Source organism: Pecten maximus, chromosome 18, assembly GCF_902652985.1.
Source record: "Pecten maximus chromosome 18, xPecMax1.1, whole genome shotgun sequence".
Lineage (NCBI taxonomy): Eukaryota > Metazoa > Mollusca > Bivalvia > Pectinida > Pectinidae > Pecten > Pecten maximus.
Window position 1 is genome coordinate 14,402,894 of NC_047032.1, and position 27,745 is coordinate 14,430,638.

Below are 27,745 nucleotides of genomic sequence, written 5' to 3' on the forward strand. Positions count from 1 at the left end.
ATAGGTTCCCCTTGGTGCCTAGTTATGCATATTACATTTTAAGACCAATCAGAAAACAACATGGCCGACAGGCAGCCATCTTAGATTTTGACAATTGAAGTTTGTTATCGCTATTTCTCAAAAAGTAATGAAGGGATCTTTCTCAAATTTCATATTTAGGTTCCCCTCGGTGCCTAGTTATGCATATTGCATTTTGAGACTAATCGTAAAACAACATGGCCGACAGGCAGCCATCTTAGATTTTGACAATTGAAACTTATTATCGCTATTTTTCAGAAAGTACTGAAGGGATCTTTCTCAAACATTTTTATAAGTTCTCCTTGGTCTGTAGTTCTGCATATTGCATCTTGGGACCAATAGGAAAACAACATGGCTGACAGGCAGCCATCTTGTATTTTGACAATTGAAGTTTGTTATCGCTATTTTACAGAAGGTACTGAAGGGATCTTTCTCAAATTTCATATGTAGGTTCCCTTGGTCCCTGGTGTTGCATTTTGGGACCAATCCAAAAACAACAGACAGCCATTATTGCTAAATCTTAAATTTTATATATAGGTTCCCCTTGTTTGAAAAGTACTAGAGGGCTGTTTCTGAATTTACACAGATTAGTAAGACTTAGAGGAAGGGAAAAGTAGAGAAAAGATCAATCTGACGTGGAACCTATAAAGATCATTCAATGGTGGGCGCCAAGATCCCTCTGGGATCTCTTGTTTAAAAGAGGCATAAGAAATTGTTTTTACCCTGATTTCCATCAATGAAGTTTCCAAAAATAACTGGTCATCAATAATAAATTGTATTTCATTTTCATTTATGTTATCCAAGTTATTTATATCATAGATTGGCACTGCATACTGTTTCTTTACATCTTTTGTTACTTTCTGGACTGTCTGTACATACTCAATATCGTTTAATAAAGTATTGTTGAAATTCCATAGACTTTTACCCCTTTTGAATTCTTGAAATTTTATTTTTAATGTAATCAGGGAGCTGGTCAGACTTATAACTTGATTCAACAGTACAATTTAATATATTTGATAGGACATTCCTTGAGGTTACTGCAAGAGGTTGACTTGAGCTCTTCTTTTGTTTTGGTAAATTCTTGTAGCAATTGTCAAATGATTGTACATGTATTTGTGAATTTATATTGCTGTGGTCTATTACATAAGAATTTTTTCATTTAATTTAAACTTTATTTTACAGACAATTAACATGTTTAAGAAGATGGCTGGTGGGGAGTTGATGACTTTCAATAATGGAGTGTGAGTGTTTCTATGGTATCTTGCAGAATTATTCGGTCTCATTATTTTTAAATAGTATTTAAGAAGACTGGATAGATTTGAAATTGATCACGTCTGCAGTGATATAGTTTAGAGATAAAAAACAAGCATTCGCTGAATTTTTCGTTTTGTGGTGAATTTATAATCAAGTTAAAAAAAAAATCTGTAACATGGAGAATTTTCCTGAATAACAGTTAAGTTCTTTGAAGTTATAAAAATGGGAAAATAAAATTCATTTAAATTAATGAAATTTGGTATGTGACTGATTGAAGATACAAAGGACAGAATATATTTTGTAACATCAGTGTATAACTTGTTTTTATTGATACTGATAATTTTGACAGCATTAAGATAATTAATTCAGAGGTATGATATATACACATATATAGTTACTATAAGTATATATTTATTGGTTATCTTATTTTCATGCGTTTTTGCAAAAGAAAAATTGGTCTTAGTTATGATTGCTTTAACAATACATTCTATATACTAATCATTATTGGTGTGATAATTCATCATTACACTGCTCTGGTAATCTGCTAAAATTTTAGCACGCCAAAATCAGTATATATACAGTAATGATCAATATTCGTGTGGAGCTTGACAGGAAATTTGATATAAAATTTGATGTCTTGTTGTAGTTATTTATCAGAGAAGGAGACAGCGGATAGAAATTTTTCCCTTGGTTACTACATGAGAGAGAAAAGGGTAAATATGTTTTCTAGGTCACTACAACCTGTATTTACCTGATAACAGAATTGGGCTTCCATCCTGTCAACTTTTTCTTTTCTCGATCTTCCTCCGTCAATTTTCATTTTTGTGAAATTTTGCCAAACTTTCACCCTGTCAACTTTAACGGTTGTCAAACTTTAATACTGTCAAATGTTCACCCAGTTAACTTTTAAATTTATTCTTGTCAAACTTTTATCTTGCCAAACTTTCACCCTATCAACTTCTAACTGTCAAACTTTCACCCTATCAACTTCTAACTGTCAAACTTTCACCCTATCAACTTCTAACTGTCAAACTTTCACCCTATCAACTTTCACCTTGCCAAATTTTCACCCTATCAGCTTTCACCCTGACAATTTTTCACACTCATACAGTGATCTTGTTTACAAGTACAAATGCATTCATCAATTTTCTTGAAATATGATATCATATGTATGTGTATGTTTCTTGATCACGAGTATTATGATGAAACTGATGTCAAATGACTGAAATTTAAAATATTTTGTAAAATCTCCACCTTTCTCTGTTTCAGTGCTTTCCAGAGGGAACTAACCTGAGAGAGGTGTTAAACTTCTATTTCCAAGTAAGAATCTCCAGTTTTGCTCCGTAAGGTCAATTTTAACAGAAGACAGTCAAAAATTGTTTACAAATAGTCAGTGGCTTTAAATTGTAATATAGCAGTAAAAATAATTGTACACTCAAACCGTATCATATATGACCTTCCAAGGGAGGCAATGAAAAATATCACATATGACAGGTGGTCTCTTGATACAGGTTCTGGTAACTAGTATTGTAAATAGTATAGGGAGAGGAAAATACGGTCATATGTGACAGGTGGTCTCTTAATCCAGGTTCTGGTAACTAGTATAGTAAATAGTATAGGGAGAGGAAAGTACGGTCACATTTGACAGGTGGTCTCTTGATACAGGTTCAGGTAACTAGTATAGTAAATAGTATAGGGAGAGGAAAGTACGGTCACATGTGACAGGTGGTCTCTTAATCCAGGTTCAGGTACATATGTAACTAGTATATATAGTAAATGACATTGGGAGGGAAAAATACGGTCACATATGACAGGTGGTCTCTTAATCCAGGTTCTGGTAACTAGTGTAGTAAATAACATTGGGAGGGAAAGTACGGTCACATATGACAGGTGGTCTCTTAATAGAGGTTCTGGTAACTAGTATAGTAAATAATGATGGGAGGGGAAAGTACGGTCACATGTTACAGGTGGTCTCTTAATCCAGGTTCTGGTAACTAGTATAGTAAATAGTATAGGGAGAGGAAAATACGGTCACATGTGACAGGTGGTCTCTTAATACAGGTTCTGGTAACTAGTATAGTAAAAAGTATAGGGAGAGGAAAATACGGTCACATGTGACAGGTGGTCTCTTAATACAGGTTCTGGTAACTAGTATATTAAATAGTATAGGGAGAGGAAAATATGGTCACATGTGACAGGTGGTCTCTTAATCCAGGTTCTGGTAACTAGTAAAGTAAATAGTATTGGGAGGGGAAAATACGGTCACATGTGACAGGTGGTCTCTTAATACAGGTTCTGGTACCTAGTATAGTAAATAGTATAGGAAGGGAAAAATACGGTCATATGTGACAGGTGGTCTCTTAATACAGGTTCTGGTAACAATTATAGTAAATAGTATAGGGAGAGGAAAATACGGTCACATATGACAGGTGGTCTCTTAATCCAGGTTCTGGTAACTAGTATAGTAAATGACATTGGGAGGGGAAAGTACGGTCACATGTTACAGGTGGTCTCTTAATCCAGGTTCTGGTAACTAGTATAGTAAATGACATTGGGAGGGGAAAGTACGGTCACATATGACAGTCGGTCTCTTAATCCAGGTTCTGGTAACTATGTAGTTTAATCATAGTTTGACTGGTGAAAGGCATTCATTGATAGTTTGGGGCACCCAGTAGTTAATTATTTTAATTAAAATTAAATCAGTCAAAAAGTCTGTGTAGTTAATCGAAAATTGCTCACTTGTATTTTGACATTCCACAATTTGTTGAGGATATTGATATCTCGCATACTTCACAGGGCTATCCCGCGGTTGCTAGGGAAAGAATAAATCGATCTCGCACAGGGTGGGAAAAACAGCCGGCACACGCTATATGATGCTACTCACAAAAACATAACATCATTATCTTACGATGACATCATCAATTTTGATGCACATTCCAAGGAGCATGACCCCATGAAAAACTTCCATAAAAACTTACATTTGCTTGCAAGTATGTGAGAAAAATAACCAAACATTGGTCTGTCCTGGGAACCAGGATATCTCAACCTCGTGTAAGAGTTTTGCTGACCAGCACTTGGCAGGCCTCGTGCTGACTGGCCAAACTCTTACACTCTGTTTGAGATATCTCAGTCCACAGAAAAGACCCATCATAGATTCTATTAATATCTTGTTTCTATTGAAATTACACAGCTCTGTTCCGTTGAGATCAACTGTGACTCAGGGGCGGTGCTTGCAGCCACACTAGCCAATGGCGGAGTCTGTCCAACCACAGGAGATAGCCTTCTCACAGCGCAGTCTGTCCGTGACACACTCTCACTGATGTTTTCCTGCGGCATGTACGACTACTCTGGCCAGTTTGCTTTCCAGGTCTGTATGCTGCTACATTTATTTATTTATTTATATATTTATTTCTTGTTTGTATGTTTGTTTGTTCATAAAGGGAGATAAATATTGACATCTAAGTTTCTGTATGAGTTTTTTCATCGTGACATTTTTTATGGTTCAATGAGGACAATCTGATTAAAATCAGCTGTTAGACTATGTAATGTTGTTTATTTTTAACAAGGGAGATAAATCTTGCATAACTCTCTCTACCTTAGGCTACATAAAAGTCTGATAGCTGTTAGTTTCAGACCACTACGTTAACTAGATCCTTCAATATACATATGCTGAATACATTCCAGTCTGTAGGCCAGTCTTGGTCACGATCAGTGCCTAGTTGCTTGTGTCCATTTCTTGTTCAATCATCTCCACCAAGGTATATTGGAGTTCACTCTTAAAAAAAAAATTTCATGATAAAATTTGATGATCCAAGGGTGATCACTCCGCTTTGTCTATTTGTGTTGCAGGTTGGCCTTCCAGCGAAGTCCGGCGTGTCAGGGTGTGTCCTCATGGTGGTACCCAATGTGATGGGAGTATGTATGTGGTCGCCTCCCCTTGATGCTTGGGGTAACAGTTGCCGGGCAACTCAGTTCTGTGAGGTTAGTGAGATGCTACATGGCCGACAGTGTGTACACTGCTTCTTATAAAACTACCTAAAATGACAGCCATAGTAAAGAAATATTATCTGATAAAGACCAACTAATTAAAAAATGATAACGATGTCCTTATACATATAATGATTGCTTTTAAGACTAAGTTACTTACCAAACGTTGAGAGACGGAGATGAGAGATTTCTTCAGAATGCAATCAATTAATTGGTCCACTTAAAATTTTAAAGATAACATTAGAAGCTCTAACTTGTTGAGTAAAGTATGTCACTTTTATTATTTTATTCAAATATCCAATAGCTTATTCTTCTCAATCTAATTAAAATCCTATCTTAATTTTTGTATGATAAGTTATGTTCAGATCTGATGGAGAATCCCTTAAGTCACTGTTCTGATGATCTCATAGAGAAGGTAGACCTGATGATCTGATAGAGAATGTTGGTCTGATAGAGAATGTTGGTCTGATGATCTGATATAGAATGTTGGTCTGATGATCTGATAGAGAATGTTGGTCTGATGATCTGATAGAGAAGGTAGACCTGATGATCTGATAGAGAAGGTAGACCTGATGATCTGATAGAGAATGTTGGTCTGATGATCTGATAGAGAATGTTGGTCTGATGATCTGATAGAGAATGTTGGTCTGATGATCTGATAGAGAATGTTGGTCTGATGATCTGATAGAGAAGGTAGACCTGATGATCTGATATAGAATGTTGGTCTGATGATCTGATAGAGAAGGTAGACCTGATGATCTGATAGAGAAGGTAGACCTGATGATCTGATAGAGAATGTAGACCTGATGGTCTGATAGAGAATGTTGGTCTGATGATCTGATATAGAATGTTGGTCTGATGATCTGATAGAGAATGTTGGTCTGATAGAGAAGGTAGACCTGATGATCTGATAGAGAATGTTGGTCTGATGGTCTGATAGAGAATGTTGGTCTGATAGAGAAGGTAGACCTGATGATCTGATAGAGAATGTTGGTCTGATGATCTGATAGAGAAGGTAGACCTGATGATCTGATAGAGAAGGTAGACCTGATGATCTGATAGAGAAGGTAGACCTGATGGTCTGATAGAGAATGTTGGTCTGATGATCTGATAGAGAAGGTAGACCTGATGATCTGATAGAGAATGTTGGTCTGATGATCTGATAGAGAGAATGTTGGTCTGATGATCTGATAGAGAATGTTGGTCTGATGATCTGATAGAGAATGTTGGTCTGATGATCTGATAGAGAAGGTAGACCTGATGATCTGATAGAGAATGTTGGTCTGATGATCTGATAGAGAATGTTGGTCTGATGATCTGATAGAGAATGTTGGTCTGATGATCTGATAGAGAAGGTAGACCTGATGATCTGATAGAGAATGTTGGTCTGATGATCTGATAGAGAAGGTAGACCTGATGATCTGATAGAGAAGGTAGACCTGATGGTCTGATAGAGAAGGTAGACCTGATGATCTGATAGAGAATGTAGACCTGATGGTCTGATAGAGAATGTTGGTCTGATGATCTGATAGAGAATGTTGGTCTGATGATCTGATAGAGAATGTTAGTCTGATGGTCTGATAGAGAATGTTGGTCTGATGGTCTGATAGAGAATGTTGGTCTGATAGAGAATGTTGGTCTGATGATCTGATAGAGAAGGTAGACCTGATGATCTGATAGAGAATGTTGGTCTGATGATCTGATAGAGAATGTTGGTCTGATGATCTGATAGAGAATGTTGGTCTGATGATCTGATAGAGAAGGTAGACCTGATGATCTGATAGAGAATGTTGGTCTGATGATCTGATAGAGAAGGTAGACCTGATGATCTGATAGAGAAGGTAGACCTGATGGTCTGATAGAGAAGGTAGACCTGATGATCTGATAGAGAATGTAGACCTGATGGTCTGATAGAGAATGTTGGTCTGATGATCTGATAGAGAAGGTAGACCTGATGATCTGATAGAGAATGTTGGTCTGATGATCTGATAGAGAAGGTAGACCTGATGATCTGATAGAGAATGTTGGTCTGATGATCTGATAGAGAAGGTAGACCTGATGATCTGATAGAGAATGTTGGTCTGATGATCTGATATAGAATGTTGGTCTGATGATCTGATATAGAATGTTGGTCTGATGATCTGATAGAGAATGTTGGTCTGATGATCTGATAGAGAATGTTGGTCTGATAGAGAATGTTGGTCTGATGATCTGATAGAGAATGTTGGTCTGATGATCTGATAGAGAATGTTGGTCTGATGATCTGATAGAGAAGGTAGACCTGATGATCTGATAGAGAATGTTGGTCTGATGATCTGATATAGAATGTTGGTCTGATGATCTGATAGAGAAGGTAGACCTGATGATCTGATAGAGAATGTTGGTCTGATGATCTGATAGAGAATGTTGGTCTGATGATCTGATATAGAATGTTGGTCTGATGATCTGATAGAGAATGTTGGTCTGATGATCTGATAGAGAATGTTGGTCTGATGATCTGATAGAGAATGTTGGTCTGATGATCTGATAGAGAATGTTGGTCTGATGATCTGATAGAGAAGGTAGACCTGATGGTCTGATAGAGAATGTTGGTCTGATGGTCTGATAGAGAATGTAGACCTGATGATCTGATAGAGAGGGTAGACCTGATGATCTGATAGAGAAGGTAGACCTGATGGTCTGATAGAGAATGTTGGTCTGATGATCTGATAGAGAAGGTAGACCTGATGATCTGATAGAGAATGTTGGTCTGGTGATCTGATAGAGAATGTTGGTCTGATGATCTGATAGAGAATGTTGGTCTGATGATCTGATAGAGAAGGTAGACCTGATGATCTGATAGAGAAGGTAGACCTGATGATCTGATAGAGAATGTTGGTCTGATGATCTGATAGAGAATGTTGGTCTGATGATCTGATAGAGAATGTTGGTCTGATGGTCTGATAGAGAATGTTGGTCTGATGATCTGATAGAGAAGGTAGACCTGATGATCTGATAGAGAATGTTGGTCTGATGATCTGATAGAGAATGTTGGTCTGATGATCTGATAGAGAATGTTGGTCTGATGATCTGATAGAGAATGTTGGTCTGATGATCTGATAGAGAATGTTGGTCTGATGATCTGATAGAGAAGGTAGACCTGATGATCTGATAGAGAATGTTGGTCTGATGATCTGATAGAGAAGGTAGACCTGATGATCTGATAGAGAATGTTGGTCTGATGATCTGATAGAGAATGTTGGTCTGATGATCTGATAGAGAATGTTGGTCTGATGATCTGATAGAGAATGTTGGTCTGATGATCTGATAGAGAATGTTGGTCTGATGATCTGATAGAGAATGTTGGTCTGATGATCTGATAGAGAATGTTGGTCTGATGATCTGATAGAGAATGTTGGTCTGATGATCTGATAGAGAATGTTGGTCTGATGATCTGATAGAGAATGTTGGTCTGATGATCTGATAGAGAATGTTGGTCTGATGATCTGATAGAGAAGGTAGACCTGATGATCTGATAGAGAATGTTGGTCTGATGATCTGATAGAGAATGTTGGTCTGATGATCTGATAGAGAATGTAGACCTGATGATCTGATAGAGAATGTTGGTCTGATGATCTGATAGAGAATGTTGGTCTGATGATCTGATAGAGAATGTTGGTCTGATAGAGAATGTTGGTCTGATGATCTGATAGAGAATGTTGGTCTGATGATCTGATAGAGAAGGTTGGTCTGATGATCTGATAGAGAATGTTGGTCTGATGATCTGATAGAGAATGTTGGTCTGATGATCTGATAGAGAATGTTGGTCTGATGATCTGATAGAGAAGGTAGACCTGATGATCTGATAGAGAATGTTGGTCTGATGATCTGATAGAGAATGTTGGTCTGATGATCTGATAGAGAATGTTGGTCTGATGATCTGATAGAGAATGTTGGTCTGATGATCTGATAGAAAATGTTGGTCTGATAGAGAATGTTGGTCTGATGATCTGATAGAGAATGTTGGTCTGATGATCTGATAGAGAATGTTGGTCTGATGATCTGATAGAGAATGATGGTCTGATGATCTGATAGAGAATGTTGGTCTGATGATCTGATAGAGAATGTTGGTCTGATGATCTGATAGAGAATGTTGGTCTGATGATCTGATAGAGAATGTTGGTCTGATGATCTGATAGAGAAGGTAGGATCTGATGATCTGATAGAGAATGTTGGTCTGATGATCTGATAGAGAATGTTGGTCTGATGATCTGATAGAGAAGGTAGATCTGATGATCTGATAGAGAATGTTGGTCTGATGATCTGATAGAGAATGTTGGTCTGATGATCTGATAGAGAATGTAGACCTGATGATCTGATAGAGAATGTTGGTCTGATGATCTGATAGAGAATGTTGGTCTGATGATCTGATAGAGAATGGTGGTCTGATGATCTGATAGAGAATGTTGGTCTGATGATCTGATAGAGAATGATGATCTGATAGAGAATGTTGGTCTGATGATCTGATAGAGAAGGTAGACCTGATGATCTGATAGAGAATGTTGGTCTGATGATCTGATAGAGAATGTTGGTCTGATGATCTGATAGAGAATGTTGGTCTGATAGAGAATGTTGGTCTGATAGAGAATGTTGGTCTGATGATCTGATAGAGAAGGTAGACCTGATGATCTGATAGAGAAGGTAGACCTGATGATCTGATAGAGAAGGTAGACCTGATGATCTGATAGAGAATGTTGGTCTTATGATCTGATAGAGAAGGTAGACCTGATGATCTGATAGAGAATGTTGGTCTGATGATCTGATAGAGAATGTTGGTCTGATGGTCTGATAGAGAATGTTGGTCTGATGATCTGATAGAGAATGTTGGTCTGATGATCTGATAGAGAATGTTGGTCTGATGATCTGATAGAGAATGTTGGTCTGATGATCTGATATAGAATGTTGGTCTGATGATCTGATAGAGAATGTTGGTCTGATGATCTGATAGAGAATGTTGGTCTGATGATCTCATAGAGAAGGTAGACCTGATGATCTGATAGAGAATGTTGGTCTGATGATCTGATAGAGAAGGTAGACCTGATGATCTGATAGAGAATGTTGGTCTGATGATCTGATAGAGAAGGTAGACCTGATGATCTGATAGAGAATGTTGGTCTGATGATCTGATAGAGAATGTTGGTCTGATGGTCTGATAGAGAATGTTGGTCTGATGATCTGATAGAGAATGTTGGTCTGATGATCTGATAGAGAATGTTGGTCTGATGGTCTGATAGTGAATTAATTGAATCACTGGTACAATCTGATAAAATATTCATCAACCAAGCCAGACAACAGACGGTAGGATTAATACATGATACCTGGCTAATGATTTATTGAAAATATACTTTACTGTGATTATTTTCTTCTCATTGACAGAACTTCGTTGAAACATTCAACTTCCACAATTTTGAAATAGTAAGAACAAAAAATGACCCCCGCGCCACAAAATCCCACACCCAGGCATTTGAAATTGTGAAGCTCCTGTTTAGCGCGTACAACGGGGATGTCACTGCCATTAGGAGGTAAGGTCAAAGGTCATAGCCACACGAAAGTGAAAGTTGTGTAATATTATTGTGTAAGACTATTGAGTAAAAAGTTTAGTGCTCCATCTAGAGAAGTAGATTTTCAAGAAAACATTCATATCTTATTACAACAGTGCATCATCTGTACATGTATGTTTATATACGACTGTCATGACACTTCACAAACTTTACTCTGATCAAACTATACTGTCTATCAATGTTGTGTTTTCATGGTTTATTTAAAAACTCGGAAACTTGTTCAGATATATAACAAAGGTTCATGTATGACCAAATCTGTGTCTTTCTGTTCACAGGTATGCTCTCCTGGGTGTGAACCTGAACCAGCAGGACTATGATGGAAGAACAGCCCTCCATGTAGCCGCTGCTGAAGGTCATATCAATGTCGTCAGCTACCTTCTGGAGAAATGTGAAGTAGAACCTTTAGTTAAGGACAGGTGTGTATATGAATATATATCATATAGGGTGTATTTATATATGTGTGTATGCAAATAAGATATATAAATAGGGTTTGTGTAAGTTGTTCGAGTATTTAAAGAAGTATTTTTCTTTCATGTGCTCTACATCCTGAAAAACTTAAATAAAAAGATAATTATAACAAAATCATAACAGGTGTGTTCTTTTTTCAGAATTATGAATTTGACCTTTGAGCGTGAAGAACAAAAAAAAACCCAGATTTTGCACATCTTTTGTTGATAATTTGATAAATCAACAATTCCGTCATTTTGATTTTAATGGTCAATGATTTCATCCTATTGATTGTGTAGTTATCATCTTTGGCATCATTTTATTGAATTCTACGTATACGTGTTACCTATATATGGTTGTAACCAGACTGTGATAGACATGTGTACGCATGTTAAAAGATGAATGATAGATATGTACTGACCTATTTCTAGCCATGGAGGATTTTACTTTTAATCAGAATTTGTTTGCTTATGGTTATTTTTGAGTTTTTACTGTTTTTTGTTTTTGTTTTTTTTTTAATGAAACTTATTCTTCTGATATGAATTTGTATAAATGGTTTTTATATTTTGAATTTTGAAACATTGTATGAAACCTGGAAATAATCTAAGATTAAAAACTTTCCCTATTTGTGGTACATATATCACAAACATGGACGGGGATTTTATTCCACTTCAAATTAAACGATATTTCAATATATCTGATTTCAAATTAAGTGGGTTTGACTGTATATCACAAACATGGACATGTATGCAAGAATTACAGAGGAAATAGGAAATGTTAAGAACTTGAAAACAATTCATTTTCTTGTGAAATAATTGCATTTTTTTTTTTTTTTTTTGTCAACAGATGGGGACACACACCATTAGATGAGGCAAAGCAGTTTGGGAATGAGAATGTGGCAGACTTGTTAGAACAGTACATAAAGGAGATGTGAGATTTTGTGAAACATGAAATTTGACTTGAGTTTGTGAAATATTGAAAAATATTTAATATGAATTGGTCGTTTTTTGAAACTGAACTTTCTTGGAAATGGGGTCTGTGCAATTGCAGACTTCCAAACGGTAAAAGATGAGAATTCGTTGTTAGTAACGGCTGTGAAATAAAGAGAAGTGTGATGTTCCTCAAAGTTTGTGTAGTAGAAATATATTGTTTATTTTATGAATGATGTTTAATGTGTGGATGATATATGTGGAAGATATTTTAAACCTTTCCTCAGATTGAGTTTGAATTATTAACTTAAAAATTGTAGGGTAAAAAGTGCCACAAAGTTCATATATTTTTTTGCCATTAGTTCTACTATCATACAGAGTTTAAATCATTTAAATTCCTTCATGCAATGAGCTATATGTATGTTAATGAAAACATACCTTGCCACAATTTTTTAACTTTTCATCATTAAATCACTTTTTGTCTGTGATTTGTCGATCAACTGTCCTTCCATCCATGATTTTTGTAAACACTACATATACTCCTCAGAAGTTATGAGTTTTTTTTTTTTTTTTTTTTTAAACAATATTTTTATTCACTATCTACGTGTCATATATATGATACATTTTAGTTTGATGTGCTATTTGATATTTGAAGATACTTATACCTACTACTTAATATCCTTGTGTCCTGTTAATATATCTCTCAAACGTTGTTATTATTTATCCTTTTGTTTTGTTGTTTTACAATTTTGTTACTTTGTAAGGGAGCATTTTTAGCAAATGTGTTACCTTAATTAACTTATCGATTTTGACTTCTGCATGACTCAGGTGTTAAATTTAAGGATGTATGCTGTTAAACCAAACATTATGTAACACTTGTATACCATGTGGCTTTGTGTTTTGAAATTTAAGTATGTATGCTGTTAAATTTGTACACATTTAATTGATATACAATACAGGTAGCCACCCTCTAGAGATGCCAAGATGGGAGATCTCCAACCACCATGGGATAGTTTAAGTGGGAGATTAAGCGTGACAAAATTTTAACAACATCAAATTGTTTTTGTGCAGTCATTTTCATTTTCATCAAATAGTACCCAAAATTGTTTTATTAAGTCTAACAGGATAAAGAATGAAATATTTTTAAATGCTCGTTTAGATGCCATAGTAAGTGATATTAAGGAGAAAGTGATTTTGTCTTTTAATTGTAATGATGAGTACCTGTCCTGCCTGTGAATACACCCATTATATAATCAATTATATACAGGGTTTATTGACAGATGAGCCTGGTACCAATGGTATATCTGACATTGTTTTGTGTTAAAAAAAACCATGAACATTTGGGGTTAATACCTAGTGGTTGTGTTAGATTTTTATAGAGTTAAGGGTGTATGCTACCTTTAATATTATACATGTATATCACTTGTACACATCACTGATTTTGTGTCATGATATTTATCATGTAGCTTGCCTGTTCTGCCATAGAATACAGCAATGTGATATATGTCACAGGTACACGTATAATAAATACATAAATTATCACATGGTTATCTTTCAAGTGAAAATTGGGGCTACCTTGAGATGACCTGAGTTTTTTATGGTAAACACTAAAATTTACATGCTGTCTTCAACAGTTTGCTTTTTTTTGATTGCAGTTGTCTTTCTTGAACATGTTGTAGGAAAAAATATCTGACTTTTCATGTAAGTGATAATGGTTTGACCCTATGAATGGTTCATATAGATGATTTAAGTGCTGGTATTTGCTCTTTGATGCAAGACAATGGTTGTTCAAGGTAATGAGTAATAAAATGCTAATGCTAATTTTCTTTTGTTGTTTTAATCACGTTTAAGATGAAAATGACCGTTATTACCTAAAATCTTGAAACAGAAAAATGCACAAGCAGAGTTGAGTAAAAGTGCTTGTAAAGATCTTTGAATTTTGGTACAAAAAATCTTTACGAACCATGTTATGTCCAAACTCTCAAATGGATTTTCACAGTAAGATAGCATACATCTTTGAGAAAATTACAGAAAGTTTGGGACTGTTGATAAATAGTTAAATCACGATCCTATTATGCATATAAACATATCACTAGATTGAAGATCAGCGTCCATGCAATGTCTGATGGTTTGTTGTTGGGTTTTTTTTTTGTGCATAGATATGCCGGAATCATGCCAGGGTATTTTTTCTCAGACTCAGATTGCCCGTGCCAATATGACTTTTGAATTTGTTAAAATTGAAGACAATGAACAATATGCCTTTTATAAACATTTTTTTTTTAAACATTTATTTTACAGTGTACATGCATGTCACCTATCATAACATATAACTTTGTTTGTTAATAGTCAGTGAAGCAATATCATGGGATTTCTTTTACATATTTGTTACATTTTAAATTTCATGTATTCCTTATTTCACAATGTATGTATGACCTATGTAATGAATTCTAAATAAACTAAAAGATGTCCTCATTCCTTAAATCAGAAATACTGTATTTGTTGACTTTCTTTTTTATGCCCCAGCCAATTCACAGGTCGGAGATATATTTATGTCTTAGCCAATTCACAGGTCGGAGGTATCCTAGCCAATTCACAGGTCGGAGATATATTTATTGCCTAGCCAATTCACAGGTCGGAGATATATTTATGCCCCAGCCAATTCACAGGTCGGAGGTATATTTATGTCCTAGCCAATTCACAGGTCGGAGATATATTTATGTCCTAGCCAATTCACAGGTCGGAGATATATTTATGTCCTAGCCAATTCACAGGTCGGAGATATATTTATGTCCCAGCCAATTCACAGATCGGAGATATATTTATGTCCAAGCCAATTCACAAGTCGGAGATATATTTATGTCCAAGCCAATTCACAGGTCGGAGATATATTTATGTCCTAGCCAATTCACAGGTCGGAGATATATTTATGTCCTAGCCAATTCACAGGTCGGAGATATATAGATGTATTTATGCCGCAGCCAATTCACAGGTCGGAGATATATTTATGTCCCAGCCAATTCACAGGTCGGAGATATATTTATGTCCCAGCCAATTCACAAGTCGGAGATATATTTATGTCCAAGCCAATTCACAGGTCGGAGATATATTTATGTCCTAGCCAATTCACAGGTCGGAGATATATTTATGTCCCAGCCAATTCACAGGTCGGAGATATATTTATGTCCTAGCCAATTCACAAGTCGGAGATATATTTATGCCCAAGCCAATTCACAGGTCGGAGATATATTTATGTCCTAGCCAATTCACAAGTCGGAGATATATTTATGTCCAAGCCAATTCACAGGTCGGAGATATATTTATGTCCTAGCCAATTCACAGGTCGGAGATATATTTATGTCCCAGCCAATTCACAGGTCGGAGATATATTTATGTCCTAGCCAATTCACAAGTCGGAGATATATTTATGTCCAAGCCAATTCACAGGTCGGAGATATATTTATGTCCTAGCCAATTCACAGGTCGGAGATATATTTACATGTATGTCCTAGCCAATTCACAGGTCGGAGATATATTTATGTCCCAGCCAATTCACAGGTCGGAGATATATTTATGTCCTAGCCAATTCACAGGTCGGAGATATATATATGTCCTAACCAATTCACAGGGCGGAGGTTACTTAGTCATCATAATCAGTCATAATTTTGTTTCTGCTCATTTATTCTTTAACATATTTTGATATTTAACTATAATGAGGCATGTAGTTGTATTATGGTGATAATATGCTGGTTAAGTTTTTATTTGGTTATAGTCAGCGTCATTGTCATTGGCCCGTCAAATGATGGGAGTATTATGGTATGGCGCTATCTGTCCGGCGTAAGCTTTCATTTGTCTGCCAATCACCTTCATTGACTACATTATGATCCTGATATTATTTGTGTCTCCTTGAAAGGAATTTCTATCTAAGTGCTTTTGTAAAAGTTATTGCCCTCTGTTATTTCAGTGTTCATTTTTTGCCGGGAGATCTCCTCGTGAGTTTTTCAGGTGATTTCTTTGAAACTTGATAGGCTGAAAAATAATTCTGATTTAACAATTTTTAGCTCATCATCATCAGATGGTGGGCTATTCAAATCGCCCTGCGTCCGTGGTCCGTCGTCCGTCCGTCCGTCCGTAAACAATTCTTGTTATCGCTATTTCTCAGAAAGTGCTGAAGGGATCTTTCTCAAATTTCATATGTAGGTTCCCCTTTGTACCTAGTTATGCATATCGCATTTTGAGACCTATCGGAAAACAACATGGCCGACAGGCAGCCATCTTGGATTTTGACAATTGAAGTTTGTTATCGCTATTTCTCAGAAAGTACTAAAGGGATCTTTCTCAAATTTCAGATGTAGGTTTCCCTTGGTGCCTAGTTATGCATATTGCAATTTGAGACCTATCGGAAAACAACATGGCCGACAGGCAGCCATCTTGGATTTTGACAATTGAAGTTTGTTATCGCTATTTCTCAGAAAGTACTGAAGGGATCTTTCTCAAATTTCATATGTAGGTTCCTCTTGGTGCCTAGTTATGCATATCGCATTTTGAGACCAATCGGAAAACAACATGGCCGACAGGCAGCCATCTTGGATTTTGACAATTGAAGTTTGTTATTGCTATTTCTCAGAAAGTACTGAAGGGATCTTTCTCAAATTTTATATGTAGGTTCCCCTTTTTACCAAGTTATGCATAAAGCATTTTGAGACCAATCAAAAAAACAACATGGCCGACAGGCAGCCATCTTGGATTTTGACAATTGAAGTTTGTTATCGCTATTTCTCAGAATGCACTGACGAGACCTTTCTCACATTTCATATGTAGCATCCCCTTGGTGCCTAGTTATGCATATTGCATTTTGGGACTAATCGGAAAACAACATGGCCGACAGGCAGCCATCTTGGATTTTGACAATTGAAGTTTGTTATTGCTATTTCTCAGAAAGTACTGAAGGGATCTTTCTCAAATTTTATATGTAGGTTCCCCTTTTTACCAAGTTATGCATAAAGCATTTTGAGACCAATCAAAAAAACAACATGGCCGACAGGCAGCCATCTTGGATTTTGACAATTGAAGTTTGTTATCGCTATTTCTCAGAATGCACTGACGAGACCTTTCTCACATTTCATATGTAGCATCCCCTTGGTGCCTAGTTATGCATATTGCATTTTGGGACTAATCGGAAAACAACATGGCCGACAGGCAGCCATCTTGGATTTTGACAATTGAAGTTTGTTATTGCTATTTCTCAGAAAGTACTGAAGGGATCTTTCTCAAATTTCATATGTAGGTTCCCCTTGGTACCAAGTTATAAATATTGCATTTTGAGACCAATCGGAAAACAACATGGCCGACAGGCAGCCATCTTGGATTTTGACAATTGAAGTTTGTTATCGCTATTTCTCAGAATGTACTGAAGAGATCTTTCTCAAATTTCATATATAGGTTCCCCTTGGTGCCTTGTTATGCATATTGCATTTTGAGACCAATCGGAAAACAACATGGCCGACAGGCAGCCATCTTGGATTTTGACAATTGAAGTTTGTTATCGCTATTTCTCAGAAAGTAATGAAGGGATCTTTCTCAAACTTCATATGTAGGTTTCCCTCGGTGCCTAGTTATGCATATTGCATTTTGAGACCAGTCCGAAAACAACCTGGCCGACAGGCAGCCATCTTGTATTTTGACAATTGAAGTTTGTTATCGCTATTTCTCAGAAAGTACTGAAGGGATCTTTCTCAAACTTTTTTGTAAGTTCCCCTTGGTCCCTGGTGTTGCATTTTGGGACCAATCCGAAAACAACATGGCCGACAGACAGCCATTATCGCTAAATCTTAAATTTTATATATAGGTTTCCCTTGTTTGAAAAGTACTAGAGGGCTGTTTCTGAATTTACACAGAGTAGTAAGACTTAGAGGAAGGGAAAAGTAGAGAAAAGATCAATCTGACATGGAACCTATAAAGATCATTCAATGGTGGGCGCCAATATCACTCTGGGATCTCTTGTTTCAGAAGTTGTCCCCCTTTGCTTATTTTAATATTTGTTTTATTGTCCTGGAGATCTATATTTTTCGACCATTTATTTTTTTCGAACCTACGTAGGCTTAACTATCATATGTTGGTGTTTTTCCCTGGAAAGTTGTTCGATTCCACGATTGTTGCGAAAGTGATTACCCTCTGTAAATGTTAGTACAATAAAATATATTTGATCTTTGTCTGGAGATCTCCTGTATTTTTTACTGATTTCTTTGAAACTTCGAATGTATTAAAGTCATGATCCAAGTTATGTTTCTGGTGCTGAGGTAGCAGTGTACAGTAAAAATGCCAAATTCTGAAAAATATGGCACATGCTTTAGATATGTAAACATTGCCAGTTAACCTTACATATAACCTCTAATAAAGTATATATATTTGAAATCTGTACAACATTTGCAATTTTAATAGAGCTCTGAAAGATAAGTAAACTGATATTTTCTGTGATTTTTAGAGCTGTGAATACCATGGTAACAGCTTAAACAATTCTCAAAAATTGCAAAATATTATGATATTTGACCCAAAATGGCACAATTCTCTACACAATTTTTTTTCTGAAACCTATTTAAAATTAAATATCTCTATCCCAAAGACAGAATTAATCTTGTTTGGACATATGTTGTAAATTAAGTTTTTCCGCTATCTTACCTTTTCTGTGGGCTTCCATTTTGCGCTGTAGGCGAAACTAAATTTCCTGTGTAAACACACGTTCGGAAAATCCGGATATTTAAAATCCGGAACCAATTTATTGGTTTTTGTTTTAATAAATGTGAATACTTTTCATACTGGATATACCAATTATAGTGTACATTTATTTTTTCATTTTTTATACATATCATAATACAGGAGTTATTTGCTTAACAAAAAAATTGCCCATGGCCAGGCTGTCTTACTGTGGTGTGCTACCTGAAGACTTAATGAGAACTTGTTTTCCTCAAACTTTAAGAAAATTAAATACATGTACTAGTATTTACAATTGTAGTGAAAAGTGAGATTGATAGCAGGCCACACAGTCACTCTTTTTTCAAAATTTTCGTCTTGACAACTTTTGTTAAGATTACTGGCTGTGTGAAGTTAGCTCAACATTCGACATACGACATTCAACATTCAAAAAGTTCATATCTTGTGTTTTCACTAGTCAACATACGACATTCAAATTTTGATTTTGAATGTATAGCGACACGACATACGACATTCAAATTTTGAATGTTCAGCGGCTCAACATACGACACACAACATTCAAATCGCTGAACATTCAAAATCAAAATCTGAATGTCGTATGTCGTATGTTGAGCGGCTAAACATTAAAAAAAAAAAAATTTAAACTAAAATGCTGTCATAGAAAACACTACACGTTCCTTAAAACTTCGGTCATTATTTTGTTGGAAATGTGGCCCCGAAAGTCTCAAATTCGGGATTTTGAACCATTTCTTCATACATGTAACTTCTGGGCCCCAGACCCCTCGCCATAATTTTCTGTCTCGGTTTCGGTAGTATATGCTATGAAAAGCTATCAAACTAATTATCTAAATAAGTTTATGTACTTCTCATTTTAATCAGTGGATTCAAATCCTAAAAAATCAACAAATCAAGTATAATGTTGACAACATTTTAATAATAAATAAAACATCAAGTTCACTCAAAGAATTACCTTGACCAGTTTCAAGGCCATTGGGATAAGATTAGAATGTTTGTAGTAAAAATACAACATATTAGCACCTTTAATCTAGTCACATATACATGTAGTAGATCCAAAATAAATTAAACATTATTCAGCTAATCCTCCATTTAAGGGACATTACGGTAAACCAATTTTTAGTTTGTATTTTTTCATATTATTGGGTATATCTTTTAAAAAAAATAACCTTATGAACAATAATCATTCGAATATGATGATATATGTATATAGAAAACATCAATTATTAATTATAAAAAGGTTATCAAAGTTTTAATTTAATTTAATTTAGGGGGATTCCCAACTTAATCGAGTGGTCAATCTGGACATAGGGATCGACTGCGAATATTGGGATAGCACAGACACATAACTGGAAAGGAATAAAACACTACATTCAATGAAAATAACAACGTTTTTACCGTGATGTCCCTTTAATAGTTTTGCTCAGTTAGATTTTGCTTATGTTTTCTCATCAGCTGTAACTTACTTATTACTTTAGCAATACTGATTAGAATAGTACATATACGTGGAGTGAATTGACAAAGGGTCAAGGTTATCAGAACAAAGATCAAGGTTAATTATATTTTGTGATGATATCGAAATGTCTTATCAAATGAAGTGTGAATTGAACAAGTAATATCATGTGACCAAAGGCCAATGTCTATTCTTTCCATAGTACCTATACTTCTAAGGAACAGTACTTCTCCCTAAAAAGTGAACTCCAAGGTTTGTTTGCTTGGTGTATCGCCCCATGAACAGCTGGGGTCATTTTGAAGCAATGTTTCCTTGTACTGTAGTAGTTGGTGACTTCCATACTGGACAACATACCGGAGGCCCATCGCTTGCCATACAGAGCAATTAAGGTTAAGTGTTTTGCCCGAAGACATCCCAGATCGGTCCGTTTCTCAGATTCCCGAGATATAAACTGACCCGGATATACGTAGGGAGCGTCGAACGGCGCACCTCGGACCTGAGGTTACGTTGCCGGATCTTCACCCGATATTACGTAGCTGGCGTTCTAACCGACTGAGCTATCGCGGCCTCCGACGCCAAGGTCCCTTTGGGATATTTTGTTATATTATAATATATCTGTACTTATTATCTTCTTTTTTTTTTTATTTTTTTTTTATTTATTTATTTTATAATATGTATAAAATCTTTGTTTTATGATTTAAGTTTTGTGATTCACTCCGAAATATATCAAAGAAAGATTCCTAAAAAATAATAAAAGTATATATACATAAACACATGAAATGAAAATTATAGAATAAAAAAGACTTCGGATATTATAATGAACAGTTCACAATACTAGATTTGATAGGCTGGAAGGGATATTACATGTCGCAATGATATAAACTACAGATTTCGTTTTTGCCGACCACGTTTGTACGTAGATGTTGCTTGATAGCGATTGTTTGTGAATCTCATGCAGGTGACTGATGTATTTATTGAAATGGTGTGTTCTCCATTTGCCCACTTTTTTTAGAACAAAGAAAAGTGTATACATAGGAGAACAATGGAAAACCAATTATAGTCAGTTCTATAATAATTTTACCTGTGTTTACCTGTATGATTTACCTGTGCTAAAAAGTGGGCAAAAAGAGAGGTATATTTATGTACCTGAGAAGTGGGGAAAATAACACTAAGTTATAGTCTAAGCTCAACAAATGTATTCCTACGCCGGACTTGATATAGTTCATTGAAAAATGACTCGAGTTAACTGTGGTAGGTTCATTGAGTCTGAATTGAGTGGAAATATAAATATATATATATAAGAAAGAACACACATTAGATAGTTAACATATCCACAAACATTATACATAAGCACAGTGGTAATACATTATAATATATATACTAAAAACATTTTTCATACATTTTATATTACATTCTTCAGTTAAAAAAGGACATTATATTCACACATATATATAATATTAGATACATAACACATTTACAAACATATATAGCACATTATACATTAAGCACTAGTAATACATTAGCAGTAACATATTGCATTTTTTCATTACACTTGCATAATATAATACAATTTACGTAACATTTCAGAAAAAAGATATATCTCTCTATCTTTATATGCATGTATCTGTACATGCATGTATATCAAGTACATAGTCAAAATCTACTCCAGGTGCAGAAGGTGTGAAGATGCATCAGCATACTCCATCAGGCTCAATGTGTTGTTCTCCAGGCGTTCCTTCAGTTGCGTCAGTCGGCGGTCGATGTTTCTGTACTTCTTGCATCTTGGTCTGGTTGGTCCTCCTGCGTCCTTCTGTATCCTGTCGATCTCGTTGCTCGCCTGAATCTCCTGGAACACTCTGATGATTGTGTATATGTTGGGGTGGGAATGACGGACTTTCTTCTTCAGCTTCCCGTGCCAAGCTTCCAGGTTGTTGGTGGTCCGGTGTCCTTCTGTTGCGTAGTGGTTCCAGGTCTGTCGGTCTCCTTCCATCCACTGGGATAAAACATAGTCGGTGAAGGGTAGGGTGTCCACGGGTAGGTCAGCATCCTCCAGCTCCTCTAGCGCAATAAACCAGACGTCCTCCACTTAATCATCAGCAGCAGCTTGGATCATAATTGACCAATGGTCAACAACATAATAGAGACCTCTAGTCATCAGCAGCAGCTTGGATCATAATTGACCAATGGTCACCTATAATCCTCCACCCTCCCCCCATAGAAATTAATTAACATCAGCTTGGATAACGACCGGAATTCTCTTTACATAAACATAGATAGTAGATAGGTAAACGAAATTTAAATGCTGACATATATTTTGAATTGTACAACATCAAATGAAAATACATCTTATTACTTTTAATATTAAACATTAATAGCTTTTAAACAATTTTTTTTTCATATAAAGTACTGTATATTTAAATATAAATACTTATAAACAGGTACATTGCGCATCATAAATAACAACAAAATAATAATACTGTAATCAATGTGTATTTTTTCCTATATAAAGTACTGCATAAAATTATACATGTAGCTACTTATATCTTATAGTTCCTTATCCTGCAACAGGGCCAAATCTATTGGACAATAAAAGTATAATCCACTTATTGGTAACATTTGAGTATGTTGTGTTTTATTAACATTGTTAACAATAGAAACAACAATGTCGAACGTACAGAACGTGCCTGCTCCAAATTAAAATGTGGTGTAATGTCCTTACTTCGTTCTGGAGCACACCAATGTGCCCTCAATCCTTTAACCATTGCTAAAATTATTAAATGTAAAGTATATCCTTCCGCACTCTATGGTTGCGAATTGTTGCAGTTAAAGAAAAATGAAATGTACATGCTTGAAAAAGCACAGAACTTCATTGTAAAATCAATTCAGGGTTTTAATGTAAGAACAAGAACAGACATGTGTACGTCATTGATTGGTTGGTTTTCAATAGAAGTATATATCAGTGTGAAAAAATTACTATTCCTTGGTAGAATATGTTCCATGGATGTTGGAGTTTTGACGCGCGAAATTTTTATAAAGCGCATATTTGATTACAAACTGTGTACTTTCTCCAGAGGTTTTATTGTCAATATTTTGACAAAATATAATTTGAATTATGTTCTTGGTGAATTCTTGAAGAGTGGCTTGTTCCCAAACAGATGCCAATGGAAACGATTAGTGAATGACCATGTAAGAAATTGTGAGGAGTTTATTCTATGTGAAATAATGAAAACTGATAAAGAATTTTCTCGTTTCGGTCTCTTGCATAATAAAATACAACCATATTCAATATGGAAATTAGCTCTACATTTCCCCCAATACAGTTCATGTTTTAAACAAATTGTTAAACTTTGTGTTGAAATGCGAGATGACGAAAATGTATTTTTGTGTCAATATTGTGGTTTAATTTACAATGATGTAATCTTACATAGCGTGCTTGAATGCTCTCATACAGAGTCTTTGCGTGACCAACTGTGGTGTGTTCTCTGTACTATAAAAGATGTCGATTTTGTATGTTACCTTAACACGTTGTCAAATTACCATCTTCTCCATGTTCTTCTTGGGGGTATCGTCAATTATGACTTATCCTCATACGAACTCGAGGACTTCAGAGTTAATTCAATCGTTATTGTATTCAAGATTCTTCAATGCAGTGGTATTTTGTAATTATTTCATATGAAAAAGAGAACTTGTAATTATTATTAATGTTGTTTTATAGATATTCATACATGTATATAAAATGCATTTGCAAGCCTACATAACACATGTAGGCACTTAAATTATATTATCTCACGTTAGACCACAGAATGAAATGACTGCTATTCATTTTAAAAATGAAGTACGTATATATGTGCTAATTAAGAATCTAATGTGTCTTAACTTAAGAAACATGCAAAGAAATTTCCTTTATTAACATCATGTTATCATTATTATATCTGTAGTTTATTGTGTAACGCGTGAATCCTTATGCGAGAGGTGATAATGAGTGTGAATGAATTTTGTTCTAATTTGTAAATCATTTCTGTATACTCTTCAAATCTTGGAGGAAATAAAGAAATAATAATAGTTCCTTATAGGTATGAGCCATGTAGCACAGGTAACACAGGTGAAAATCACAGGTAAATCACAGGTAAAAACAAGGTGAACTACTCTGAAATAGACTATAATCCCTATCACAACATTTTCCCCATATTGTGATTTTAAAAAGTGGGCAAATGAAGATACAGCCATTGAAATATCTATCTTGATATTACGTTTTTCCTATATTTGTTGTACTGGCCTGATATCAGTGTTTTTATGTAATAAATATCATGAGTATTTTTTTTCTTTATTTCTCACAATATTACTACATATACATTTACATTCAATGTTTCATTTTCCTTGTCACGATAGCCGTAATAGATGATGACTGATGATCAAAAAAGCATGTGGTTTCGAGAAATGCAGGTTGATGAAGATCATGGGGAAGTTGTGTGCTTATTTCCTTGTGTGACATATATTTCACGTGTTTGGAGTGCGACATCCCTCGTCCCAACCTCAATCGCAACATCTCGGGGAAATGTTGCGATTGGTCCCAACCTCTGTTGTCTTATTTTCAGAACATTGATCCGGTGTAACGTGAAAATGTGACCCGGGGTAGAAAACGTACTCGGGGTCATTATTCTACGAAGCAAACGCTACCCGGGGTCATTATTCTACAGTAGAAATCATACCCGGGTGCCCTTGACAAATGACCCGCCTTGATAATTTCGGTTTTTCGTCCCGTGAAAAAGTGACCCGGCGTAGAAAAAGTACCCGTACAATTCAAAACTTAATGAGTTCCCTGGGAAGGAAAATATTACTTAAAAGGGTTTTTGACGTTTTTCTTTTTATATATATATTTTTTTTAATCGGATACTCTCTTCAGCACACATGCAACTGTTTTGCTCCAAATTATTTTCAAGTGATTCCTCCCATTCTTACACAATTATAGTATCACTGTCATCACTAATCAATGGTTGGTAATAATGTCTCCTCTTCTTTAGAGGTAAGTGCTGCTCCTGGTTCTTATCTTCCTTTAACTTTTACGGATCTACACCATTTTTGTTTTGGTGGCTTATTCTCCTGTTTGATTACTTTGATTTTGTTTTTGGGTGCAGATTCTGTCCCGTTTCCTTTCAAGGTTTCTTCAACAGGCACCAGATACATTCGTAGAACCATTTACATCTGGTATGCTCTTTTCCTATGAACTTCTTTATTTGTAAACAGTCCCGCTAAGGTCGGGTCGAACTTTCCTCCTTTTCTGCTGTCTTTCCGAGAGTTGCGAAACAATACCTGTCCCCCACCTGGAAGAACCTCTCCTTCCCATTTTCATCGTGATAAAACTGTTGTTTGCTCTGGGACTTATGTTCTGGTTTTTATCTTCGTGTGTCGTAATCAACGGTCAATCGGACTAAAACATCCATTGTAACCATGACGATAGATCAGCTTTATACATGTACATAATTACTTATAACGAATGTCTTTATAACGAATGTCTTTATAACGAATGATGTATATGTCTTTATAACGAATGAGATAAATGTCTTTATAACTGATGAGGTATATATCTTTATAACTGATGAGGTATATGTCTTCATAACTGATGAGGTAAATGTCTTTATAACTGATGAGGTATATGTCTTTATAACTGATGAGGTATATATCTTTATAACTGATGAGGTATATATCTTTATAACTGATGAGGTATATATCTTTATTACTGATGAGGTATATATCTTTATAACTGATGAGGTATATATCTTTATAACTGATGAGGTATATATCTTTATAACTGATGAGGTATATATCTTTATAACTGATGATGTATATATCTTTATAACTGATGAGGTATATGTCTTTATAACGAATGAGGTATATGTCTGTAAAATTAGTTTGATATGCTTCGACAAAAGGTCAGCAAAGTTTTTATTAAGGTGAGCTACATATATATCGTAACAGCGAGTCATTATTCGTTATAACGAGTGCCTTCTTTTGTATTTTGTGTTAATTATCTAACATTTTGAAATACGCAGTATAATCAGAATCGTGGTTTCAACACCTCACAATTTTTATTTCATAAAAATCTATTGATGTTTTTTTTTACTTTCCTGATTTATTTATGGATTTCTACAATTTCGGTTCTCAAAGTATCACTTCGGAAAACAACAGTGTGGTGCTGGTATGTATTCATTCATTTGGATCACAGGGACTTGGCACGAGTTTCCAGCCCACGGTCCATATATAAATCTATGTATTATATTATCACAGGGACTTGGTATGAATTCCCAACCCACGGTCCATATTTATAGTTATGTAATATATTTATAGTTATGTAATATATTATCACAGGGACTTGACATGAATCCCCAACCCACGGTCCATCTATAAAGCTATGAGTTATATCATTACAGGCACTTGGCATGAACTCCCAACCTATGAGTTATATCATCACAGGGACTTGGCATGAATTCCTAACCCACAGTCCATATATAAATCTATGTATTATATTATCACAGGGACTTGGCATGAATTCCTAAACCACGGTCCATATTTATAGTTATGTTTTATATTATCACAGGGGCTTGGTCTGAATTCCCAACCCAAGGTCCATATATAAATCTATGTATTATATTATCACAGGGACTTGGCACGAGTTTCCAGCCCACCGTTCTGTTCAACTGTGTACATGCATTGACCAAATTTCCCATAACTTAAGTCTTCATTATGTTGACAACATATAAACGCACACTACTATTGTTATGCATGTGCATGTTTAAGTATAACTGAATTGGCATTAATTACGGTAGCTTCTACACATCACAGACTAATTGATTATAAACAGGAATTAACAATTTACATATAGAAGTCAACAATTCAAACAATTCTATATTGTAACACGGGTAAACACATTGTCAGTCGAGAGACCCGCTGGTCACCACTCTGTTACGTTAGTTTTTATTTCATTTATTATTCATTCATTTTTTTAATTTATTCATTTATTTATCTATTTATTTATCTATTTATTGATCTATTTATTGATCTATTTATTTATCTATTTATTTATCTATTTATTTATCTATTTATTTATCTATTTATTTATCTATTTATTTATCTGTTTATTTGTTTATTGTTCTTGTGCGATGTACTGTAATACCTGTTTGACCCTGGCTGTTAATATGACGTTAAACAAAATAAACCAAATAAACCAAACTGTAATACATTGTATTATACAAGACCAAACATTATGCAAATGTCTTTAGTATTATCCTCAAGCAGAGACGTCTCTGCTTGTCCTCAAGTCATTGTGCCGGTTATCT

General features: G+C 35.3%; 1 protein-coding gene across 1 annotated transcript in view; it reads left to right on the forward strand.

The window, feature by feature from the left end:
* LOC117316637 (glutaminase kidney isoform, mitochondrial-like) overlaps positions 1-14,725 on the forward strand; it is a gene marked incomplete in the record, with an annotated part of 44,449 nt that extends 29,724 nt beyond the window's left edge. The window contains 8 exon segments of the mRNA XM_033871317.1: positions 1,201-1,259; positions 1,919-1,985; positions 2,542-2,592; positions 4,463-4,639; positions 5,122-5,253; positions 10,675-10,820; positions 11,135-11,275; positions 12,153-14,725. Of these exon segments, the coding sequence (XP_033727208.1) occupies positions 1,201-1,259; positions 1,919-1,985; positions 2,542-2,592; positions 4,463-4,639; positions 5,122-5,253; positions 10,675-10,820; positions 11,135-11,275; positions 12,153-12,240 (861 nt within the window).
* Positions 14,726-27,745: the final 13,020 nt, after the last annotated feature.